This window comes from Balaenoptera borealis (assembly GCF_965194805.1).
Source record: "Balaenoptera borealis genome assembly, chromosome: 19".
Taxonomy (NCBI): Eukaryota; Metazoa; Chordata; class Mammalia; order Artiodactyla; family Balaenopteridae; genus Balaenoptera; species Balaenoptera borealis.
Genome location: NC_138878.1, coordinates 67,143,883 through 67,169,974, shown reverse-complemented (window position 1 = coordinate 67,169,974; position 26,092 = coordinate 67,143,883). Strand labels below are relative to the sequence as shown.

Genomic DNA, 26,092 nt, shown 5'->3' with positions numbered 1-26,092 from the left:
AGGTCTCTGAGATTGTTTTCAATTCTTTTCATTCTTTTCTCTTTATTCTGCTCCTCGGCAGTTATTTCCGCCATTTTGTCTTCCAGCTCACGTATTTGTTCTTCTGCCTCAGTTATCCTGTTATTGATTCCTTCTAGTGTATTTTTCATTTCAGTTATTACATTGTTCATCTGTGTTTGTTCTTTAGTTCTTCTTGGTCTTTGTTAAACATTTCTTGTATTTTCTCAATCTGCGCCTCCATTCTATTTCTGAGATTCTGGATCATCTTTACTATCATTACTCTCAATTCTTTTTCAGGTAGATTACCTATTTCCTCTTCATTTATTTGGTCTTGTAGGTTTTTACCTTGCTCCTTCATCTATGACATATTTTTTTGCCGTCTCTCTTTTTTTTTTTTTTTATGAGTGGGATTGTGTTCCTGTCTTACTGGTTGTTTGGCCTGAGGTTTCCAACTCTGGGGTTTGTAGGCTATTGGGTAAAGCTGGGTCTTGGTGCTGAGATGAGGAACTCCATGAGACCTCACTCCGATGAATATTCCCTGTGGGCTGAGGTTCTCTGTTAGTCCAGTGGTTTGGACTCAGAGTTCCCACTGCAGGAGCTTTGGCCCGACCCTGGGCTCGTGAACCAAGATCCCGCAAGCTGCCAGGACTGGCAAACAAACAAAAAACAACAATAACAGTAAAAAATAAAATTAGACTAGGAAACTAACAGATATGTTAGGAAGAATATAAAAATAAAAACATAGATGAACCAACAATCGGAAGGTACAACAGTACCACAATAGTAAAAAAGAGGAGGGAAAAAAAAGTGTGGGGGGGGAAGGCTTTGGCTATGGAGGGTGGGGCCTAAGCAAGGGTGGGGTTTGGGCAGTGGGTGGGGCCAATGCTCAGGACCCACAGGGCTGGAAAAGGCCCTGGGGGCTGTGGGGAGTGGGGCTTAGGCTCAAGAAACAGAAGGGGCCCAGGCGTGCCCCCCACCCCTGGTCTCAGAAGGCAGGGGACCTCACCTGGGAGCCCAGCAGGCTTCCTGGGCTCGGTGGGCAGGGCAAACGCCCTCCTCTCGTCTCCTGCTCCTCCGGTCTGGGAGGGCCCCTCCTGCCTGCCTCTCCTGATCTCCCGGCCTCCCTCCTATGCCCCCAGGACCCACACGGGCTGGATGGGGCTTTGAAGGGGGGGTATCGGCCTGGGAGCTCAGCAGGCTCCCTGGCCTGAGTGGACCAGGTGATCACCCTCCACTCCCCTCCCGTTCTTCCTGGAGAGTCCCTCCCACCTGCCTCTCCTGATCTCCCCGGCCTCAGGGGCGCCGATCCCGTCTGGCCTCCACTTCTCCTCCCCCCTCAGTCCCCCTACGTCCTACTGGTTCACTTTGGGGTTCCTCCCGTCTCCTTGGGCGTCAGAGTCCCTTACCAGCAGCCGGCAGGCGCCCTAGTTGTGGGGAGACACTAACTCCACGTCTTTCCACACCGCCATCTTGACTCCGCCTCTTTGCACTGGTTTTAATATATGTAATCAAGATATAAAAACACAGCTGTATGTGAGTATGAATATATACATTAGGATAGGATAGTCTATCTGTCCCCTAATAAGGCCTAGAAACAATAACACTGAAGCAGTATTGAGCACACCCAGCTGCCACATCTTGGTTTCTAAGTACCATTCTGTAAAACGAAACAAACCCAGGACTCCATGGAGAAATAGAGACTCTAGGGCTGGGTCAGGGAAAGTACAATATATACCTGGACATCTTGTGATAGAAAGTAAGGAAGTGCTCATAAAATAACAGGGCATGTCAAAACCACACAGGAGCCAAGTTGACAATGCTCCCAATGGCTAAACCAGGGACAACTTGGGCAAAACAAATAATTATAGTATTGGCTTATAACCCACAGAATAAAATAATTAGCCATGAGCCCGTTCTGATATAAACAACTGAGTAGATAAGTAGAGAAGAGACAGCTTTTCTTTACAGTGCACCAATTAATAAACATATAAGGAGTAAGAGAAAGAAAAATTCAATATTAGGTAAGCATAACAGTAATCACTGTTGCAGGTGAGAATGGATGATGAAATTAATGGGCAAAAATATGTTGAGAAACAGGATATTTGCTGCAGTCTCAGAGTACCTCCTCTCAGGATACTTACTAATTACAAGGACTAAAATAATTTTACAATGGAGAAACTTGTCAGACATCACCTCAACCGTGTTATCAAAGTAATAGCCCCCAGCTGACATGGTGTAGTCTGTGATAAGATGCACTTAGGAGGGCACATCACTTCTGTGGTCTTCATTTCCAAACTGAAAACTTCAATATAATCATGAAAAAACATCAACCATACCCAAGTTGAAGGTCATTCTATAAAATAAGTGGCCTAGGATCCTCAAAAAGTTTCAAGGTCTTGAAACACAAAGAATAACTAAGGCATTGTCATAAAATTGGGGGAAACTAAGAAAACCTGACAATATAATAAATGCAATGTGGATTGGATCCTGAAACAAAAAAAAGTACATGAGTGGGAAAGCTGGTCAAATTAGAAAAAGGCCAGTTGACGAGTTAATAGTATCTTGATTTTTTTTAATTAAAGTATACTTGATTTACAATATCGTGTTAGTTTTGTAATAGCAGTGGGTCAGGCAAAAGCTATAGCAGCCCCGCTCAGCCATTGGTCAGTGCAGCAGTGGGCCCCTCCCCGAAGCAAGCGACTGTTAGCAACTGTCAACCACTGACCTGTTAGTGGTCCTGCTCAGCCATTGGTTGGTGCCACAGTGGGCCCTTCCCCCCTTCTGTATAAAAGAAGTCTGAATTCGGACTGAGGGAAGATGGGTTTTTTTTGAGGCGCTAGTCTGCTATCTTCTCAGTCTGCTAGCTTTCCGATTAAAATCATTCCCTGTTCTAACAACTCCTCTCCCGATTTATTGGCCTGTCGGGCAGTGAGCAGAACGAAGCTGGGCTCAGTAACAGTTTCAGGTATACAGCACAGTGATTCAGTTTTATTTATATATACATTTTCAAATTCTTTTCCCTTATAGGTTATTACAAAATATAACTCTTGCTTGACTGCTTTTCCTTTGTTTCTGCATTCCCTCCGTTCTCTAATAAGTAACTGTGCCTGCTCCTTGGGATTCTGGGAAGGCCTAGGAAACTAAAGCCTTTATTTCTACAAACAAGAAATGGGGTACAGGGAGGGGCTTTTGTACCAGGTAAGGCCCCACAGGGTCCTGCTGGATTTCAACCTCAGCCAGTGTCTCTGCATCAGGCAAACAAACCTGGTTTGGTAACACCATTTTACACATGAGCAAACCGAAACTCTGAAAAATTAAACGATTAGCAAAAAGTCACACAGCCTTTCTAGAGCTCAGAAAAGTCAACAAAACACTCCCAGAGTTGCGTGAGGCAAATCCCATAACCGCAGGGAGAAACAACTTTGCAGGAGAAGTCCACCAGACATATCCATGATGACACACCGACCCACGTGTCTCCAGCGACCACTCCCACCCGGCACTCTCAGAAGGCCCCTCCCCCTCCACCGCCCAGGAAGCCTTACCAGGTAACGCAAAACGCTTCCGCCGCTCCAGAAGTCCCCACCAACTACTCTATGCGCCTGCGCAGCCTTCCCTCATCCGGCCCCCGCGGGCACAAAGCCACGCCCCCAGGGACGACAGCGCGCATGCATGTCTGTCACTCGCGGATGCCTTCACTCTTCCAGAGACCTAGTGCGCTGAGGCCCAGAAATTCCGCCCCCTAGGGGGCAGGATCCCACTGCATTCTTGTCTCCTGGAGCACGGAGGTGAGACTGCGCATGCGCACACGGAGGCTTCGCCCACTCCCAGGAGTCACCGCGGCGCGCGGGCGGCGTCGGGAGGCGGGCACCTCCGGTCGCTCAGGCATCTGGGGCGCTTCGGTTGCGTTCGTGGAAACTCCTTCGTTCGTGGAAGCTCCTCCATTCTTGGACTGTTTTCCTCTTGCTACACAGGCCAGCGGGGCGGTCTCAGGGTAGGGTCGCATGGGGCGGGGCGGCCGCGGCTCGGAACTGCTCCGGGGAGGGGTGGCCCGGGAGCTGGGCGCCGGGCGGACCGGGCGTCCGGGTCTGTGGGTTGGGAGGCCGCCCGAGTGGGAGAGTCGAAAGTAGTGCGTGCGGGCGTTATCAGTATGTTGGTGTTTATGAAAAAAACTGTGTGTGTGTGTGTGTGTGTGTATATATGCATGCGTACGGAGAGTATTGTTAATGTCATTATCGTTATTTGTATTAACTTTTATTAATTCCATCCCCAAGTAGGCGACTGAGGCATTATTGAAAAAGGCTCGTTACATACTTGGGAACCCGCACTGCTCACTAAACAAAGTTGTATTTTGACAGTGAGATCTTTCTTGGAGTTCAAAAATGGGTAGAAGTAGGTTCGAGATTCTGGTCTCTTTAAGTTTACTTTCTCCTCAGCTCAGCATTCCCAGTCTTGCGGGAGAGGGAAGGAAATGTCACGTCCTGGGACCCGCAGGAGTTCTTGGTTCTTAGGCCTGACCACCAAGTGAGGATCCTTGGCTTCCTGCAGGAAAGAATAAACAGTGAGCCAAAGAAAAGGGAACGTGAGATTATTCAGAGATTTACACACTGGGAAGGCAGAATGCTTACCATCTGGGAAAGTGAGAGCGGGCCCCAGGGCATGGGGTTGTTGTTTTTTATGGACTGAATAATTTTACATGCTGATGAGTGGGAGGAATAGTCTTGTTATTTTGGGGGAAAGTGGGGATTTCCCAGGAATTGGGCCACTGCCCACTGTTTGGCCTTTTATAGTCTGCCTTGGAACTGTCATGGCATTAGGGGGAGTGATTTTTCAGTAGTATAACGAAGGTATAATGGGCTAGTGGTTAATGACAGGACTGTTGTGGAACCACCTTGGTTTCAGCCGGTTCCAGCTGGTTTTTATCTGTCCTAGCAGCTGCACCACTTCTTCATTTATCTAGCGGCTGTGTCCTGCCCCTTTCCCTGCTGTCTCACCAGGACTCTGTGCTTCCTCTGAGAGAGACCCACCAACGTGGACATTAGAAGTAAGGTTTTGTTTTATCTCAGTTAACAGCAACATCATGTTTCTTAAGTTCTGGAAACATCTAGCCTCTCCTGTTATAAAACAAAATTCAACCTAGTAAGTTTTTTTAAACATCTTTATCGGAGTATAATTGCTTTACAATGGTGTGTTAGTTTCTGCTTTATAACAAAGTGAATCAGTTATACATATATCCCCATATCTTTTCCCTCTTGTGTCTCCCTCCCTCCCACCCGACCTAGTAAGTTTTAATTGGCTTTATTCAACAATTCATGAATCGGGCTGCATCCCATCAAACAACTAGAAGGGCACGCTAGGGAGTGGTATAAAATGGAATGCTTTTAGAGAAAGGAGGGTGGGGCAAGGAAGTCGTTAGCCAAGAAAGAGAGAGAGAGAGAGAAACAAAGAAGAAAGAAGGATTGATTGATTGATTGATTGATTGATTGTTTGTTTTGGGCCAAGATCTTTTGGTGGGGAAGGAAATGCAAATGTTTTACCATGCAGATTGCTTTTTCTGTCGGGGAGGAACCTGTGTGACATTACCTCATTGTTGATGACCAGAAAATTCCAAACTGGTTGATTAAGATTACGTTTTTGCGGGGACTTCCCTGGCAGTCCGCTGGTTAAGAATCCGCCTTCCAATGCACGGGATGTGGGTTCAGTCCCTCGTCAGGGAACTAAGATTCCACATGCTGCGGGACAATTAAGCCCGAGCGCCCCATGCTGCAATGAAAGATCCCATGTGCCCCAACTAAGACCCGATGCAGCCAAAAAAGAAAAAGAAAGATTACGTTTTTTTGGGGAAAGACTGAAACTAATTAAGTTAGGTATTAGGTCTAGGTTAGGTATTTTGGGCTTTAGCACAAGTGATGCCATTTTGGGCCTGTGGTGTTTCTTTTTAACGGGCCTCGTGAAACTTGCTTGGGCAATAGAGGCTGACACAGGGGCAAGGTCCAGGCCCTTTCATTCCATCAGGAGATGAGACTCTAGGTGTCCTCTTTCTCAGTGTCCCTTTCCTCTACTTTAAATGTTCATTTTTCATTCAGTGAATTAGTCTGAATGTCTACTGTGACCAGTCTTCTTCTAAACACCTTTGGGGTCAAAAATATGTTTCCTGGAGACTCTTCATCTTCTTGAAGTAGAAGTGAATTCTCAGTCGTCTTTGACCTTCTTCTCAGCCTTGGGATTGAGAGGAAGTAAGGTAGAAAATACTTTTGGTTGTTTCAGTCCTGGTAATGGCATAGCCTGCCTTTGGAAAATTTAGGGAATAGGAATGTGATTGGTGTCTTGAGCACGGAGGTCCACTTTTTCAGGATGAGGACATTTACTACGGCACTATAAAAGATGAAGTGTGGGATCGTGGGATCCTGTTTGAGGTTGATAGCTTAAGCAGGAGACAGGCTTCATCTTGTGGAAATACCTCACCAGCTTTGTGTAAATGAGGAGCAAGACAATAAGCCCCAAAGAAGATTGGTGAGCTAGCTCTGTTTCCTGGAGGAGGGCTCTGTGCAAGGTGGTTTCATGTGCTCTGAATTTCTATGTGGTACAAGCAGGTTTGATTCTTTCCCCTCTGAATGTTGATAGCAAGCCATTTTTATTTTGTAAAACAGATTTTTTTCTTTTCAAAGAGGAAACTCCTATTTCCTTTCTTTTAGGAAAAGAAGCAGTATTTTCTCTACATGTGCTATTGAGTCATATTATTCATGAAGTTACTAAATTGTATTTAAAGAGAAAACTATAAAAATATTTCAACAGTCTTTTATATATATGTATATACATACATATACACACATACCATACAGAAAAAAATTTTTTTTACCATTTTATTCTTGTTTCTTTCTGCGTTTTATTTTAACCACGTGAAATATTTATGCCTAAGGCTTTTTTAACCAATACACCTTATCCCTTTCATTCCATGCTATTCTTAACTCTCTTGATATTTTTGTATGTTATTGTTGTAATCGAAATACAACTTACAAATAATAAAACACAGGTATTAACTGCAGTTTCCCTATTGAGTATAGCCCTGTAACCACCAGTAAAATCAAGACAGATTTCCATCACTTCTGAAAGTTCCTTCATGCCTGTTTTCCTACCCTCACTCTCAGAGGAAATCGCTTTCTTGTTTTTATGGCAATAGATTTGTTTGCCCCCCCCGCCCTTTTTTTTCTTTCTTTTAACTTCATATAAATGGAACCAAGCAGTGTGTATGTTTGGTGTGTCTGGCTTCATTCATTCAGCGTATGTTTTTTGAGATACCTTGATGATGTCTATTAGTTTAGTTTTTACTGAGTAGTATTCTGTTGTGTTAATATACTACAATCTGTTTATGTGTATTCCTGTTGATAAACATTTGGAATGTTTCTGGATTTGGGGGCTATTATGAATAAAACTATGAATATTCTTATACATGCCTTTTGTGATACTTCAGAAGATGTAGTAGTTATGGAAAAAATACTGGGATCTGAAGAGTATCAAGAAAAGTTGTTCATTAAAATAGTATAGTTTGTCTAATCGATGGTGATAGGACTCAGGATAGTGAGAGGTGCTAGTGTCTAGAAGGGGGATACAAGGAAACTTGGAGGTACTGGTACTGCTCTATTTCTTGATCAGGGTTCTCCTTACGTGGGTGTATTGTGAAAACTCACATACACTTAATGTTTTGTGACCCTTTGGTGTACATTTACATTAAACAAAAATCTCTAAAAATAGGGCACTCACTCACTCACTCATAATGAAGATTTCTTAAACCCCACATTTAAATGAGAAAAGAAAAACTGTTTATTCTTTTCTACTGGGATAATAAGTGCATCCATAGCACACTTTTAATTGTCATTTTTTAAAAAAGTGTTGTGTGGTTTTTGTTGAGGGTTAGGAAATAAGTGTCATCTGTAATTATACAACTCAGAACCACTTTTCATATTTCATAAAAAGTGAAAATATTTGATGTTTTTATATTCACAGTTCTCTTTTACATTGTCTCTTTGTATGTGTAAGTTTGTGAACTGCTGTTCTTTACATAGATGCATAGGTTTTTGACGACAAAGTGGTTTAACAATAATTTAATGGTTGCAAACTCAAAATTTACTAAAAACCATGGATTTATATACTTTAAAATGAGTTTTCTGGTTTTCACAGTATACCCCAGTGAAGCTATTAAAAATAAATAACATTTGGTAAAAGGTAAAAGTGTTAATGTATTTCTGCTACCATGGGGGTACCTTGGTGTTCATCAAGTTAACACAACAGAAGAAAGCAGTTTATGTGTTGCAGCTAAACTTTGCTTATCACTGCGGTGCAGAGATCATTCCATGTTCAACAATAACTTTCAGTGGCCTTATGTACTGTTGGTACAAACATGGTGCAGACAAGGTGTATGTGGAAAGGACAGACAGACACAGCACAGGGAAATCATAGTGGTTGAAATCACCGTGAATCATAGTTGTGTTAGGATTCAGTGAAGTCTCGGGTTATTGGAAAGGGAAACTAGCCATGAGCTAGGCAACCTCAGTCCATCCCCTCACTCATTTCCCATAAGTAGCTAAGATGAAACCTGACTAATTGCACCTGTTGCAGGCCCTGATGGAGGCGGGCAGGGTGAAGTAATAACACATCTGCTGAAGATTTCAGAGGCAGGTTGTTTCTAACTTTTATTGCTACATAACAAACGACCTAAAAGGCAGTAGCTAGAACAAGAACCATTTTGTTATTTCCCATGATTCTGTGGATGAGGAATTTGAACTCGGTAGGATGGGAATGATTTGTTTCTGTTCCCAGTAATGCCTGCTGGGGCTGGAACACCTAAGATGGCCTCTTCATTCACATGTGTGATACTTAACCCCAGAATAGCTGGGATCCTTTGTCTCAGGCTCTATTTTTGCTGCCAGCTGGGTTCCTTGGCTTTATTCCATGTGGTCTCAGAACCTGTCCCTCTTCCCTTGGCCTTTTCAGATGGCCTTTCCAGTGTGATGACCGGACTTCTTGCCCTGGGCTTCCACGAGGGCAAATCAGAAGATGCCAAGTCTTCTTACACTTTTGGCCTGGAGCTGGCACAGTGTCACTTCTGTCATATTCTGTTGATTAAAGCCTCCAACCCAGATTCAAGGAAGAGGGACTGTATTTCATTTTCGTAAAAAAGTCTATTATCCTGATATTCATCCTGAAGGTCCACTAAAAGGAATCTACTTTAGGTTAAAGTAGAGTTGATCATGAGTGACTTCCAGCAAAGTCAGGGTGTGCTCATGTGATGCATATGTAGGATTCTAGAAACAACTGTGATAAGCATTGGATTCTTTTTATTCATCCTGTTTATCTTGAACTTTTTCCTTATCATTAAGTATTTTTCTACACCAAATTTTTAAGAAACAGGTAGTATTTCACAGTATTGCTTTAGCTAAGCTGCTGTTGAGACACAGAGTCCTGAATTAGTTCCTTTACATGCCTCCCAGCTTCCAATCCATTACCTGGGCTCTTTTAAGAAATTGTCATTTCAGGGATCAGAGACATTCAAAGATGTGGCCATTGGCTTCTCCAAGGAAGAATGGGGATTCCTGAATCCTGCACTGAGAGCTTTGTGCATAACTCTGGTGCTGGAGAATTATCAGAATTTGGTCTGGCTGGGAAGTACATCCAGCCCTTAATTCAGCATGTGATCGTGGGTGCGTCTTCTGTTTCTATTGAGAATCTTTGGTGAGGCTCTGAATTTCCATGAATTGTGCAAATTGGAATGAGCAGCTTCCTTTATCCCATCTGCCAAATATTCTTCTAAACTTTTTTTGTTGTTTAATCAGGCCTCTATTCTGATTACAGTGTGGCCATGTCAAAATACTTGAGCAACCACAACATGGCCACTTCTTTATGCTTATTTTCACAGGCCTTTCTATTTCTAAGTCTGATATAATTTCACTATTGGAGCATGGGAAATTGCCCTGGATAATAGGGAAGGAAGAGATAAGACTCCCATTGCCAGGTGGCTAAGAGGAGCCAAGTATGGGTAAGCCATGCATATCATAGGCCATCTGGTTCTAGAGGGCATAGCACCTTTAAGATGTGAAAGATGCTCCCTTCAAATGTTTCAGACACATGTAGAAATTGAGGCTTCTCTAATTTGACTTCCTGTCGGGACACTGATCATCTGCTGTGATCACCCAGCATTTACATTGACTTGTATAAATGCCTGCAGCCTCAGACACACCTGTAGGTTTGTCTTTCCTCCTTATCTGTGGCAAGGTTCTTTCAAATTCTTGATCCCGATTCTCACCAGCACATCCTTCTTTTTACATTTGGTCTTATATAAGACTCTGTGGTTTTACAAAACACTATTCTTGGATACTGCTGTTTCTTTCTTGTAAAATGACCTATCTATTTGATTGTGTGAATGGATGTATTTGTTGAGCATTTATTCACTAACTTTTTTTTAAAGAAATTTATTGAAGTATAGTCGATTTACAAAGTTGTGTTAATTTCTGCTGTAGAGCAAAGTGATACAGTGATATATATATATATATATATATATATATATACTCTTTTTCATATTCCTTTTCCTTATGGTTTATCCCAGGATATTGAATATGTTTCCTGTGCTATATGTAGGCTCTTGTAGTTTATCCATTCTCTAGATAATAGTTTGCATCTGCTAATCCCAAACTCCCAATCCTTCCCTCCCCAACTCCCCCTCAGCAACTACAAGTCTGTTCTCTATGTCTGTGAGTCTGTTTCTGTTTCATAGATAAGTTCATTTGTGTCATATTTTAGATTCCACATATAAGTGATATCATATGGTATTTATCTTTCTCTTTCTGACTTACTTCACTTAGTATGGTCATCTCTAGGTCCATCCATGTTGCTGCAAATGGCATTATTTCATTCTTTTTATGGCTAAGTAGTATTCCATTGTATATATGTACCACATCTTCTTTATCCATTCATCTGTTGATGGACATTTGGGTTGTTTCCATGTCTTGGCTTTTGTAAATAGCTAACTTTTCTTTTTTTTTTAAACTGGCCATGTGTTTTCGGCCCCCAAGATCACCCTGCCTAATGATCCACTAGGCATAGTCACAGGACTTTGCATATAGTTGTATTCATGGCTGTGAAGTTAGGGAATAGTCAATAAAAACACCCACATTTCTGTTACCAGTTGCATATTTAGGGGTCCCCAGGATCACCTTCAGGTTTGATACTTCACTAGAAGGACTCACAGAACTTACTAAAAGCTTTTATACTCATGGTTACAGTTTATTAGAGTGAAAGGATACATATTAAAATCAGCCAAGGGAAGAGACCCATGAGGCAGAGTCCAAGACGGTTCTAGATGCAGAGCTTCTGTTTGTTCTCTGACAGTGCAGTCATGGACAGTGTAAACTCCTCCCAGCAATGATGTATAACAGTATTCTCAGAGTATGGCCAGCCAAGGAAGCCCTCCTAACCCTAGTTGTCCATTCTTTATTGGGGCTCTGTCACACAGTCATGGTGGGTTGCTTATGTGGCCCACCTCACTCTCTAGTCCCTCTGGAGATCACACTGATACTGTGATACAGATCCCCACCGTAAGTCACATTGTTTGACTGTCTGGTGTGGTCCATGTTCCTTACAGTAAATAGATACTTTTATCAGGCAGGACATTCCAAAGTGTCAGAGATTACCTCCCAGGAGCCGAGGGCAAAGGCTAGATCTCTCTTTGGGAAACATTAAATTCCTTAGGACACTACAGCTAAGATTTATTTTAGCAAAATGATATAAAGCAAAATCAGCAAAGGGAAAAGGCTCATGGGGCAAAGTCTGGAGGAAACCGTGTGCAAGCTTCCAAGAGTCCTCTCCCAGTGGAGTCACACAGGATGTGCTTAATTCTTCTAGCCGAAATTGGTGACTAGTGTGAGATGTTTTCTCCTGGACAACATTAGAGACTCCGTGTCTAGGGATTTCACTGGAGGCTGGTCGCGAGGTACCCTCTGCGTAGTACATGCTAGAATTCCAGACTTTTGGAAGACGGCGTTCAGCATAAGCTACATTGTTTGCACAAATAATTTAGGCACAGTAAGCCACTCATATTAGTTCTAAGAATGGCAGGAATCCTCCCGAAATCCAAGTTCCTAGAGACCAGTCAGGGCCCACCTTGCAAGCAGGCCTTTCTAAGGACAGCATTCTCAGGTCTGCCTATGCTAATTATTTTCTGAGTTTGTTTAAAAGTTTAGAAATTTGGAATTATTTTACATTTGAATTGGTGGAGGGGGGATTAAGACTTGTTTCCATAAACCTTGTGCAAAGTAGGAACTATAATTAGAAGGATCAAAATTGATGTGTGAGAGTGAATATAGTTTTAGTTTCAAAATTTGGTGATCTTTAAGTTGATAGAAAGTGAGGAAATGGAGCACATTTGTGATGTATTTATTGAGGAATCACTGGGATTGAAGTATAGCTTGAACTGTAAGTTGGAAATGTATAACTGGGTCTTAGTAGATGAAACTCAAGATCAGAGATGTATGTGTATAAATGCACATCTCTGATCTTGAGTTTCATCTACTAAAGGTCTTTGTTGTGGTGACAGAGCCTTAGGAGTGGAAGAAATGGATTCTCTATGGATAGCAGAGAAGGATTGATTAGTTGGTAGTAGAGAAACGAGAAAGTCCTGTGTTATAGTTCCAAGGCCTGCTATGGGAAGAGATGAATTTAGACACCTAGCTCACCTGATACCAGATCTGCTGGCACCTTGATCTTGGACTTCCCAGACTCCAGAACTATGAGAAATAAATGTAAGCCACCCAGTAATGGTATTTTGTTTTAGTGAGTCCAGCTGACTAAGACATCTATCTACAAAAAACCTACAGCAGACATCATATTTATGGATGCTTTTCTTCTAAGATCAAGAAAAAGACAAGGAAGTCTGTTCTCACTGTTTGTATTAAACATTGTCCTGGAGGTTTTAACCAGTGCAATAAGGCAAGAAAAAGAAACAAAAGGCAGACTAGAAAGAAAGCAGTAAAACTGTATTTGTGGGTTACATGATTACATAGAAAGTCCTATGGATTATACAAACAATTGCTTTAAAAATAAATGTTGGGGCTTCCCTGGTGACGCAGTGGTTGAGAATCTGCCCGCTAATGCAGGGGACACGGGTTCGAGCCCTGGCCTGGGAAGATCCCACATGCCGCAGAGCAACTGGGCCCGTGAGCCACAACTACTGAGCCTGTGCGTCTGGAGCCTGTGCCCCGCAACGGGAGGGGCCGCGATAGTGAAAGGCCCGTGCACCGCGATGAAGAGTGGCCCCCGCTTACCGCAACTAGAGAAAGCCCTCGCACGTAATGAAGACCCAACACAGCCAAAACAAACAAATAAATAAATAGCTATTAAAAAAAAATAATAATAAAAAAATAAATGTTTATCAAGGTTGCAGAATATAAGATCAATATATAAAAACCAATTACATTTCTTTATACTAGCATTAAAAATCAGAAATTGAAATTAAAATACTTATTAAAATAGCACCAAAAATGAAATACTTAAAAGACCTGTACACTAAAGACTACAAAACACACTTGAGAGAAATGTTGAAGAAATACAGAGATATATTTATGCATTGGAAATGCCAATATTGTTAAAACATCAGTTCTCCCAGAATTCATTTGTAGATTCAACAACATCTCAAAATCCCTGTAGCCTTTTTAATAGAAATCAACAATCTGATTCTACCATTCATATGGAAATGCAAAAGTTGAATAGTCAAAGCAGTTTTTAAGTGTTTGTTTTTTTTTAATTTATTTTCTGGCTGCGTTGGGTCTTCATTGCTGCGCGTGGGCTTTCTCTAGTTGCAGCGAGCAGGGGCTACTCTTTGTTGCGGTGCGCGGGCTTCTCATCGTGGTGGCTTTTCTTGTTGTGGCACACGGGCTTCAGTAGTTGCAGTGCGTGGTCTCAGTAATTGTGGCATGGAAGCTCTAGGGTCCACAGGCTTCAGTAGTTGTGGCACACAGGCTTAGTTGCTCTGTGGCATGTGGGATCTTCCCAGATCAGGGATCAAACCTGTTTCTCCTGCATTGGCAGGCAGATTCTTAACCACTGCACCACCAGGGAAGTCCCAAAGCAATTTTGAAAAAGAGTCAAGTTGGAGGGCTTACATTACCTGACTTCAGGACTCATAAAGCTACAGTCATCAAGAGAGTATTGGCATAAAGACAGAAAAAGGTTAATGGAACAAACTAGAGTCCAGAAATAAACCTGTACATATATGGCCAATTGATTTTTTTTGAAAAAGAAGCAAAGGCAATCCAGTGGAGAATGGAAAGTGTTTTATCAATTGACGCTGGAACAACTGGATATCTATATGCAAAAAAAAAAAAACAACCAACTTTGATCCATCTCTTGCAGCGTATACAAAAATTGACTCAAAAATATGATAGAGCTAAATGTAAAACCTAAAACTACAAAACTTTTAGGAGAAAATATTTGTGGCTTTAGGTTAGGGAAAGATTTCTTTTGATATGACACCAAAAACACAATTCATAAAAGATAAAAATGATAAATAATGACCTCATCAAAAATTAAGAATTTCTACTCCTCAGAACATACTCCTAAGATGAGACGATAACAGCCTAGAAAAAATTTGCATTTCACAAATGTGAAAAGGGATTTGATCTGGAATATATAAAGAGCACTCAAAGCTCAAAAGCAAGCAAACAAACCAACTTTAAATGGGCCACAGATTTGAACAGATATTTCATTAAAGATTAACTGATGGCAAATAAATACATGAAAACATGTTCAGTGTTAGTCATTAGGGAAATGCAGATTAAAACCACAGTGAGATACCACCATGCACATTAGCATACATAAAATAAAAGGAATGTCCATATACCAACATTATGATATGGAATAAATGTTGGAAAGGCTATTGTTTGTAGGCATGTCAAGGTATATGTTAATATAAAAATATACTTGGAATAATCTCAGTGTATTAGAAATATCTTTCACATAATTATACAAGATTATATATGCAATCGACTGATTTTATTATAGCCACTTAAACATTCTGTTGGTATAGTGAAGAACAGTTGTCACAGATCAAGAATAACTGAAACAGTAATAACTGATTGCTGTAATGACTTCATTCTGATCTTGTCAATTATTTATCCTAAAACCTAACAAAAGTTGGAAATAGAGAATATTGCTTTCTCTCTGTTTAGAAATTTTCACAGAATATATATGGTTGGAAGACTAAAGCAAAAAGAAGAAAAATTATGTTGATGTCATTCACAATGTAACAGAGGAATTTAAGAAGCATATATTTCAAGGACTATTAACATAATTTCCTACAAAACAAAAACAAAATAATACATTTTAGGACTGCAAGCAGTTCTTTCAAGCTTCATGCTTAAAGATTTCAGAGATGCTTAAATACAAACTTTAAAAATAAAGCAAAACACTGATATTATGAAATTTTCCTTTTTATACTTGACTGAAGGAAACCTCAAAAGTAATGTTGTCATTTGGATATAGAGGAAGACATAGTTAGAACTGGTCTTCTTGAGACATAGGTTAAAACTTGCTTAGCTAAAGTTTTGTTCAGTTCTCTTCCAAGGACAGCCTTTACAAACATTTGTATAAGTTATGTAAAAATTCACAAATGTAGCTTTCTACTCATTTTTTTAAATTTCCATTTTAAAGAAAGCTGAGTAAAAGAAGACATTCCACATTTTCTAAAGAAAATGCATATGTTCAGGTGATTCTAAGTTCTTATTTTTTGTGGTTAATAATTATTTTTAAGTATCACATTCTGATTCTACCTATGTCATCATACCATTCTTCAATGCAAGGATCAAGTAATTTTTAAATATTTTCCTTTTAGTTAATCTGTGTAAACTATGGAAGAATAATCAAACTTGGAAATAGATATGTTCTTCTAAATTAATCTTCTAGTTTAAAAAATACTAATGAATATACTACTGGTTTAAAAATATTTCCATTTTAAAGAGAAAAAACTAAGATGTATTAATATGCTAGTTCTTAAGACTTTTTAAATTTAAATTCACAATTAACATGTAGAAAAGTACCTGGCTCTCATAGGTACTCAACATTTTTTTGTAATTTGGGAGGTTGAGGACATCTGCAAATCTTGGTTTCTGTTTATATATTGAAATTATGCAAGATTCAGAAAAGGAGCTGACGAATCTGCATGTTTTCAAACTTGGAAATTTGTATCATAGATATTTTCTATACACTTATAGTTTGGTAAATCTTTGCTCTTAACTGATAATATTACAGTTAAAAAAAAACACTTAAGTGGATTCCCTATAAAATCTGTCCTTTTCTAATATTCAGTCAACTCTGGAAAACTTAGTTTTTTCTTTATAGGAAGTGAAGTATATATAAATTTGAAATTTATTGGTATCAAAAATGTAAAGCATTCAACCTTATTTTTGAATACTCTTTATGTGTGTTATTACATCCTCGTTTTTAACAATACTGTAGCATACTTTTACGAAATTTATAAGTGCTTATATTTTCTTTTTAAAGAAAAGGCTTCAAGGTTAATAAAACCTACTTCTCTGTTTAAATTTCAATTAATTTTTTTTCTTAATTCTGTCTGTTGGTGAGTTATGTTCATTTTCTACCTTTTCGAGGTCTCTGGTTCACTTATTATTTACATTGTTTGTAGTTTTCTTATCTATAAATGCATTTAAAGTAACTTTGAGTATAGATATGGTCACATCCCACGGGTTTTGTTTTATACTGCTCATTCACTTCATTGTGCTCTCATTGTTTCACTGAAGGAGAAAATAGGTAGTATGTAACATAAATATTTTGTTAATGTCTAATTTATTACATTTTTACCTGAGCTATAGCCCTATATGATTTGTTACAAACTTCTCCACACCTTCCTCAACTTGATAGTTAAATGTTTAACTGTTGTTTTTAAATGTGTGGTGTTTTATTCACTGTGTATTTTCTGATGCACAATAAATGATGAATGGGGATTTTTTAAAAACTTACATTCTTCAAATATGAATTTTCTGATTAAAAGAGACTTATGGCTAAAGAACTTCCCACATACCTGACATTCACAGGATTACTTTCTCTTTTGCTTTCTTTTATGTAAGTTAGAATTAGCTTAAACTAAAGGGTTTCCAAAATTTCTCTACTTTGATGGTTGCTAGCCAGCATGAATTTTCCAATTACTAATAATTGATAGGTAGTGTTGGGAAGCTTTGCTACATTATCATATTAATATGGTCTTTAATGTTGAATGTGATGGTGATGAATCTGCTGATGAATGTAACATGAATTGAACCAAAAAGCGTTTCCACATTTCACAAGGTTGTACATAATTAGCTGATGTTCCTTGAGGGATGAGACCAGTGAAGTCTTTGCTTCACTTATTTATAGGGATTTTCCATAGCATGAATTCCTTAAAGTTGAGGAAGATGAGAGTGCCCGAAGGCCTTCCCACATTTCTTACATACATTAGGAATGAATTTTCTTATGTCGAGTAAGTTGTGAGCACTGACTAAAGGCTTTCCCACATTCCTTGCATTCATAAGGCTTCTCACCGGTGTGAATTATCTGGTGTTGTTTAAGCTGTGAGCCCTGCCTAAAGTCCTTCCCACATTCATTACATTTATAGGGTTTCTCACCAGTATGAATTCTTTGGTGGTGGTTAAGCTGTGAGCCCTGCCTAAAGGCTTTCCCACAAACCTTACATTTGTAAGGTTTCTTACCAGTATGGATCCTCTGATGTTGAGGAAGATATGAACGATGGCCAAAGGCCTTTCCACATTCATTACATTTATATGGCTTCTCACCAGTATGGATTCTTTGATGTTCATTAAGTTGTGTGATACCTCTAAAGGCCTTTCCACATTCCTTACAGACATAGGGCTTTTCTCCAGTATGAATTCTCTGATGTTTAATAATCAGTGATAAGTAACTGAAAGCTTTTCCACATTCAGTACATTGATAGGGTTTTTCACCAGTATGAGTTCTGTGATGCACGTTAAGTTGTGAGAGCCGAACAAAGGTTTTTCCACAATCCTTACACTCATGGGGTTTCTCACCAGTATGAATTCTCTGATGTCTGGTAAAGAGTGAAACAGAACCAAAGGCCTTTCCACATTCTGTACATTCATAGGGTCTTTCCCCACTATGAGTTCTCTGATGTTGAGGAAGATAGGAACGGCGATGGAAAGCCTTCCCACATTGCTGACATTGATAAGATTTCTCACCAGTATGAATTTTCTGATGACTAAGAAGACATTTCTTCTGCCAAAAACCTTTTCTACATTCATTACACACATAGGGTCTACTTCCAGGTGGAACGTTATGAAGCAGGTTATGGGATGTTTGCTGTCTCAAAGCAGGTATTTCTTCATGAGTGATTATGACTTGACTGGAACTTCCTTCCTCATTTCTGTGATATGTTTCAAATGTGCCTTCACATTCCCAGTCATCTTGGAAACTGGGGTTCTCAGGATCTTTGTTTATAAATTTTTCCATTTTCTCCCATTGGGATACCCAATCTGAAAAATCATGAAAAAGCAGAGATGCTTTAGTTCCTGGTGTCAGTTAGAGCTTCTTTAGTAGAAATAGTTTTAAACTGAAAATAATGCTTATGAAAAAAGTTAAGTGTTCCATACAGCTCCCAAATGTGACTAAGCAGTTCCTGTTCTCCAAAATCCCCAGAGTTCCTGCTTTAGCAGGAAGGATGCAGCCAATCAGCAATGCATGCCTGAAACATTGATGGGATACTAGGTGGGCTCTGACCTGAAAGAGCTGCCCCCATGGCTGCAAGGATCAGACACAACCTCATCAGAGCAGCACGCAGGATGAGGTTGGGTGCCCTTGGCCAAGGAGCAGTGCACAAGCCCAAACCGGGAGCAAGAACAAGATAACAGCATATATTGAGAGAGGACATAAGTATGGCTTAAAATGCATCAAGAGATCAAGGAAGAAACAAAAAATCTTAACTGCTGAAAGGAAAACAAACCAAGCAAAGGACACTGACAAAGAACTAAATATAAATTCTAGCAATTGAAAGTACAGTGACTGTAGTTAGTTTTGTCAACTGGCATTCAGTATCCATTCCCACCTCTTAGTTGGCCTTCCTCTACTTAGGCTGGGAAAGTAATTTTCCAGCTCCTGGCACTGAGGACTCTGAAGGGAACTAAGTTTCCACCCTTTAGGTGCACTTGTGTGAAATTCAGATGACAGAAGCAACATTTTCTGCTACTTTGGCTATCAAAAGGTGGTTGCTGGCCTCTTCACTCCAGTTTCGAAGTATGTGTGGCAGCAGTGGTGGTGGTTTCATCGCCTTACTTTCTGATCCCAGATCATAGCTAAGGCAGTGTGCACTTGAAGGTGGTGGTCCTAGTGGCAGCTCCTGCGTCTCTACATCTTGGCTGTGGCTGAGGTAGCACATCTTCCGAAGATTCAGTGTTGCCACGTTCTGGAGGGCATTTCTGGAGAGCCAGCTCCTGTAACCCTTCTAACAGTTTTTAAGCACCCATTTCCCATATTTTATATGTTTAAATACTTTCCTAATTTAAAAAAGACATACACATACACAGTCTTAATACTGATCTTAAGAAATTAGGAAAAAAACAAACCAGGATTTCAGGAGAAGATAAGCCAGAGCAACCCTTCCACTAAAAACACATTTAAAAAATAAAACTTACACCAAAAAATCTTTATCAAAGATCTGAAAAAAATAGCCCAGAATTATCAGGCAAAAATCTAAGGAAACTTGAGCTACCAACTCAAAGAGTACTGAAGCTGGTTTGCCCTGAGTACCAATCCTAATTTTAGTTGTCTTAGTCCATTTGGGCTGCTGTAACAAAATACCACAGACTGGGTAAGTTATAAACAACAGAAAATTTTTTCTCACAGTTCTGGAAGCTGGGAAGAATGAGCTCAAGTTGCTGGCACTCAGTGTCTAGGAAATAAATTCTTATGTTGAGCCACCATATTTTGGAGTCAAGCTAAGTTTGCAGCTTAGCTTGAGCCATAAGACAAAAGTAAAGTCAGTTTAAGATGGCATGCGAAAGGAGCCTCATTTTCTCTGTAAACCTTTGAGAAAAGAGTTTAGAAGGAAAACCTCTGAAAGCCAAACAGGTGAGTTTTTTTTTTTTTTTTCTCCCCCTACAATGGCTTACCCCTTCTTCACTCAGCTACTAGGCCGCTGTCTCTTCACCACCAACAGCTATTCCCTTGTTCCAACGATCGATCACACTTGGCTTAGAATTGCTAAACTTTCAACATAAGAAAATGAGTCGGACCTGGTCATGCTATTGCTATCCAAATGCCCAGTCCCTTGAGGGGACATGGATACAGCAAAGTAAAGAGAATGGCTTGAAAAATCAGGAAGGTGAAGTTTCAGAAGTAACTCAGACCTATTTCCAGCTTTACAAATCTCAAACTGTTGCTTCCAAAATGCAGTCAAACACTTTAGCACTTCCCTGGAGGGTCAAGAGGGAGGAATCATGATGCTCAGGTGATAGTGAATTATGAGAGGACGGTCTTAACCAACAGCTGAGACTCCTGTCGTTCTCCAGTTTGTACACATCCCTTTGAGTGGCTATGTGTGGGAGGAGAGGGAGGGAATTAGCCACCCACACAGACTCTACTCAAGTGGAGTTGATGGCCACATCTTTGTGGCTATCCTGATAAGAAAAACTAACATTTTTAGACTTTGAGAGCTGAGTGACCACATGACCCTGAGAGGAGGGGCAAATTTACCTCAGAAAGGGAAAGAGAGCACTATAAAAAATTTTTCTCAGATAGCCTTAATGTATTGAGTCCAATACTAGTTAAATAAATCACCTAACAAACACCCATGGATTTACTCATTTAAAAAAGTATTTGAATGTAATCTGCAAATTTATTTCTGACAATGCAATTTAAATACAATTATTTTTTTGAGAACACATACATCATTGTGAATGTTTAACATTACCACAGACATTTTCCCTTGTTCTGAAAAATTCTTCAAACATAATTTTTATTAACTGTAGAGTAATCCACCACATGAATGGACATGCGATTCACGTGTAAGTCTATGACTTGCCCAGTCATTCTTGATTGTAGGGCACTCCTTTTAGATAAGACCTTAAGGTCTTTCCCAGAATCTGCTTCTAGACCAGTGGTTCCAAGTTTCTGAGAGGTGGTATACATATATTGAGTCTAAACAGGGTGAGACTGCTGGGGTTGGAAGGGCAGCTGCACCAGTATCCTTAACTTCTCCATGCCTCAGTTCTCTAATCTTTAAACGGGATAGGTGACATTATGTACCTCAAAGTGTTGCTGTGAGGACTGAATTATGTGCTTACTATATTATAGTGCTTGCTACATAGTGATTAGCAAATATATATATGTGTATATATAAATCTGTATGTATATATACACACACATCTATACCTACAGATCTTTCTTCCTCAGTTTACTATGGGGTTATGGCCTGATAACCCCATGGTAAGTTGAAAATATTCTACATCGAAAATGCAATTAATACACCTAACCTACTGAACATCATAGCTTAGCCTCGCCTACCTTAAACGTGCTCAGACCACTTATATATGAGCCTACAGTTGGGCAAAATCGTCTAACACAAAGCCTATTTTATAATAAAGGGTTGAACATCTCAGGTAACTTATTGACCACTGTACTGAAAGTGAAAAATAGACTGGTTGTAAGTGTATCCGTTGTTTACCCTCAGAACCTCCTGGCTGCCTGGGAGCTGCAACTTGCTGCTGCCCAGCATCATGAGAGCATCATAGAGCATAGCACTAGACCAGGAAAGGGTCAAAATTAAAAATTCAAAGTAGAGTTTCTACTGAATGCATATCGCTTTCACGCCATTGCTAAGTGAAAGAATCCTAAACTGAACCATCGTAAGTTGGGGACCATATGTATATATAGATATCTATATCGACATGTATCAGATCTATTTATCAATGGATATCAGTCAGTCTCTATCTTTCTCTAAACACACACACTCTCTCTTCCTGAACTAACTCTAGTCAGGCTCCTCTAGGCCCCAGTCTTGGGCTCTGTCCTTTAGTCCAGTTTTAGGAAGAATTCCCCTAGGTCAGTTTATCAAGAACACCACCACCCGCCCCCCATCCTTAACATCTCATCACTCTTCGCCAGCCCTCAGCAAGAATCCTATCAAGTCTTTTTAGCCAGATTCTCCCTCTTACCCTTGATGGTTCGTTTTAGTAACCGTATATCCAGTGACACCGCCCCCCTTCACTATAAATCCCCACTTGTTCTTGTATTTGGAATGGAGCCCAGTTATGGACAAAGGTCTCTCACCCTACGGCAATAATTCCTGAATAAAGTTTGCCTTGAGAAGCTTTCGATTCTGTCCGGCTCTGGTATTTTTTGACAATATACTGGGGAAGGCTCAGATAACTTTGGGAATCCATACAACTATAGTCCTCTTCCTAAGAGAGAAAAAAAAAAAAAAGGCAAAACTGCCCCAAACCTTAGGTGGTTTGTGGGGTCTACAAATCCCAGATTAAGAATCTTTAAGAAGGAAAAGACGCTGGGATCCATTTGTGGCTGGACACATTCCCTGCCGCCATGGTCTCTGAGAAACGTAGTCCAGAAGCAGGATAGCCAGAACTTGGTCATCCCATAACCACCCCCGAACCCCCTAAGTACCTTCCCTGCCACCTATAAAGAGCTCGGCCCCGGCCCCGGGCGGAGCGGAACGTCGACCCGCTCTAACGCGGAAACAATCGCCCGGAAGCAAAAGGCGCGAAGGCGCCGCAGACGAACCCGCTTCTAAACTCCAGGGAGCTTGGGCTCCTCAGCTGGAGAACACGGAGGCATCCGAGAGCGGCCCCCCACCGCAGTGCCTCCTGGGAAATGTAGTCCAGAGCCGGAGGGCCGGTCGCCCGAAGAATGCTGGGAAGACAAACCCGGACCGTGATTGGGCCCCGGCTGCAGTTGGCTTTTGGGAGTGCAGTTCGGCGTGTCGCCCTGGTCAAGCTGGAGCCCGGTCTTACATCTCCTCAACCTTGGCCCCGTCTGACCGCCCAGAACCGAATCTTCCTCCGTGAGTTCTGCCTGTGGGCCATGACCTGTCCTGCGTACTGCTCCGGGTATGAGCTGTGGGGCAGCCTGTGTGTGACAGAGGGGAGGCTGTGGGTCTGTGACGTGAGACGGTCTGGTCCAAGACGGTGCCAGTGACTGAGGGTGGGGAGAGGCAGGTGAGTGGATACACCTGCCTCTGTGTCGGTGGCGGATGGGATTCTGCGACCGTGGCGGAGCGTGACCGTGCGAGGAGGGCTTTGTATGTGACGTGTCTTTCTGTGTGACCGCAGGTCTTAGAATGTGTGGCCTTGGTTATGTGTGAAAAGTTGGTGTGACTCTCAACCTTCCTTCAGTCTATCAGTGTGACCGGAGTTGTTCAGAAACTGTGTAGGTTTAAGATAATAACATGAATGTGGGTTTCTGTTCGGTTGCCTGTGGGATTGTGATAACTACTTACAGGTTTGCTTTCCCCATTTACAACTAGAGTAATAACTCCAAATTTCTTATTACCCTGAAGTTCTGCAGCAAAGCACAAACATAAAACATGATAAAAACATGACTTTTACATTAAATAAACTCAAAATTATTATAGAGAAAAATTCAAAAGCAGCCTAAAATGTTAAAACATGAAGATGGGTTTCAAAACAATTTCTTATCAATAGTATGGTACGGCCTGTTTTGGCTCTGCCCCAAACACCACAGTTAGTCATTTCCTTTTGCTGATTGGAATGTACCTGCAGAAATTCAGGAAGCCTTGGACTGCAGAATTAGCGTTACCCATCCTGAAGCGCTCATCTAGAATATACATGGCCTGGTCTGCCCACTCTCTGAGGAAGGACGCTTTCCCTCAGAAGATCTCGAAGCTTGCCCAAGGCAGCAGTTTCTCCCTGAGCCAGACCCAGAACTCAGTTTCTATCCCTTAATATAGTTTTGTTTTCATCTGGCCTCATGGCTTCTGTGATGTCATGAAGCAAATGTCTGCTATCTCTGATATTGCTTTCTCTAAGGAGTTTACCACCTTGATTCCACCCATATGGGGTTGGAATAAATAGAGGAACATTTCCCTGTAGGCCTTGTATTTCATGGAAGGAAATTTTAGAGTCACAGAGATCTGACTGTAAATACCAACTCAACCACTCACATTCTACAAGTCACTTGTAGTTTGTGGTTTTCAGCAAGTCACTTTTCTACATCTGTCTTATTTTTTCTCCTACAAAGAAAATCTGACTGCAAGGTTATTTTGAGGAATTACTATTACTGATATTAAAAGTGGTAAGTTAGCATAAAGAGGTTGACTCTCACACTTTAGTTGTTACTGCATCCCTTTTACATCTTCAAGTTTTTGAATCATGAGGATATACTGCTTATTCAAAATATTAAAGATTTTTAAGCAGAAATAAAAGAGAACAATTGAGAAGTACTAAACAGTATTTAGAAGAAAATTATCTTGGGCTAAAAAAAAAGACATGAGATATTTAAACATATCCTGCTAAGTTCCTGAATTCTAAGGATAGAAAGAAACTCTTGCCAAATGCTGGGATGGAAGCAGTTACTGTGGTAGGCAGAATTATGGCCCTCCAAAGATGTCTACATCCTAATCCCAGGAACCTGTGGGTATGTTTTTACATGGCAAGAGGGAATTAAGTAGCAAATAGAATTAAGGTTGTTAATCAGCTGACCTTAGGACAAGATTATCCTGGGTTGTCCAGATGAGCCCAATATAATCACAAGGGTCCTTAAAGGTGAAAGAAGGAGGCAGAAGAGTCAGTGTCAGAATGATGCAATGTGTGAAAGACTCAGCTGGCTACTGCTGGCTATGAAGATGGAAAGGGGCCACACCAAGGAAGGTGGGTAGCCTCCAGAAGCTGAAAAGGCTAGGAAATAGATTCTCCCATAAAGCCTCTAGAAGAGAACACAGCCCTGTCAAGACATTGATTTTGGTCCACTGAGACCTGTTTCAGACTCTGACCTCCAGATAATAAATGTGTGTTGTTTTAAGCTGCTAAGTTTTGATAATTTGTTACAGCAGCAACAGGAAATGAATACATCCCCATAAGCTAAAAGAAACAGACTAGCACTGGGTTCCTCTTCTAGAAGATCAGAAGCCAGAATTCAGTGAAGTGACATCTCTGCATTACTGAGAAAAAAACTATAATCCAAGAACATTCGACTAACCAAAAATATAATTTGTGAAGGTCCAAGAAACTCTTTTGGACATATAAGGATTCGGAGAATACCAACTATATAACATTTATTGAGATAAATATAAATACTCAATAAAATAGTCTAACCAAATTGCATTTGAAATAAATGTTACCTCAAGACAGGGGAAAACAGTAAAAAAAACAGTGGCCAGCAATGAATGTTACTCTGAATACTATATTTAAGTTTAAATGGAAATCATGAAAGGGTCTGACAGTAAGTAATATAAGCATCAAATACAGTAAGTCCCCTACATACGAACCTTCAAGTTGCAAACTTGCAAAGATGCAAACATGCATTTGCATATCCAATCACGTAAGTTAGTTTCATGTGTCTGGCGTACATTGTCATGTGTATGCATCCTCTCCAAGTGGTTGTGCTTTTGTGTACTTTACTATGCAGTACTGTGTAGAGTACAGTAGTACAGTATCTTTATTTTAAGCCCAGGATGTCTGGAAGCAAGCATAAAAGCAGCGGTGATGAAACTGGTAAGAAGCGCCAGCTGTTGTACTGTACTACAACACTTTTCAAGGTACTGGAAGATTAAAACTTTTATTTTTGTGTTTGTTTTTTATGTATTATTTGTGTGAAAAGTATTATAAACCTATTACAGTACAGTACTATATAGCCGATTGTGTTAGTTGGGTACCTAGGCTAACTTTGTTGGACTTACGAACAAATTGGGCTTACGAACATGCTCTCGGAACGGAACTCGTTCGTATGTAGGGGACTTACTGTAAATAAGAGTAAAACTAAAAGCTTTGGACTATGAGTTTTCATTAGGTTAGTAAAATGGAGGAAATGTTAAAGAACAGGCTGTGAAGGAAGGGAA

The 26,092-nt window shown here is 40.6% G+C and overlaps 1 protein-coding gene across 4 annotated transcripts in view; it reads right to left on the bottom strand.

Moving 5' to 3' along the window:
• Positions 1-4,235: 4,235 nt before the first annotated feature.
• The window catches only part of ZNF582 (zinc finger protein 582), a 37,182-nt gene continuing 15,325 nt past the window's right edge, over positions 4,236-26,092 (bottom strand). The window contains exons 5-6 of one of the 4 annotated variants that reach the window (XM_082368130.1): positions 18,249-18,542; positions 4,236-4,539 (exon numbers count right to left, since the gene is read on the bottom strand). In XM_082368130.1, the coding sequence (XP_082224256.1) occupies positions 4,505-4,539; positions 18,249-18,542 (329 nt within the window). In that variant the 3' untranslated portion in view covers positions 4,236-4,504. Of the gene's footprint in view, positions 4,540-16,122; positions 18,543-22,909; positions 23,146-26,092 lie in introns of those variants that run through there. The other 3 variants (XM_082368132.1, XM_082368129.1, XM_082368131.1) reach the window with 3 other exon arrangements.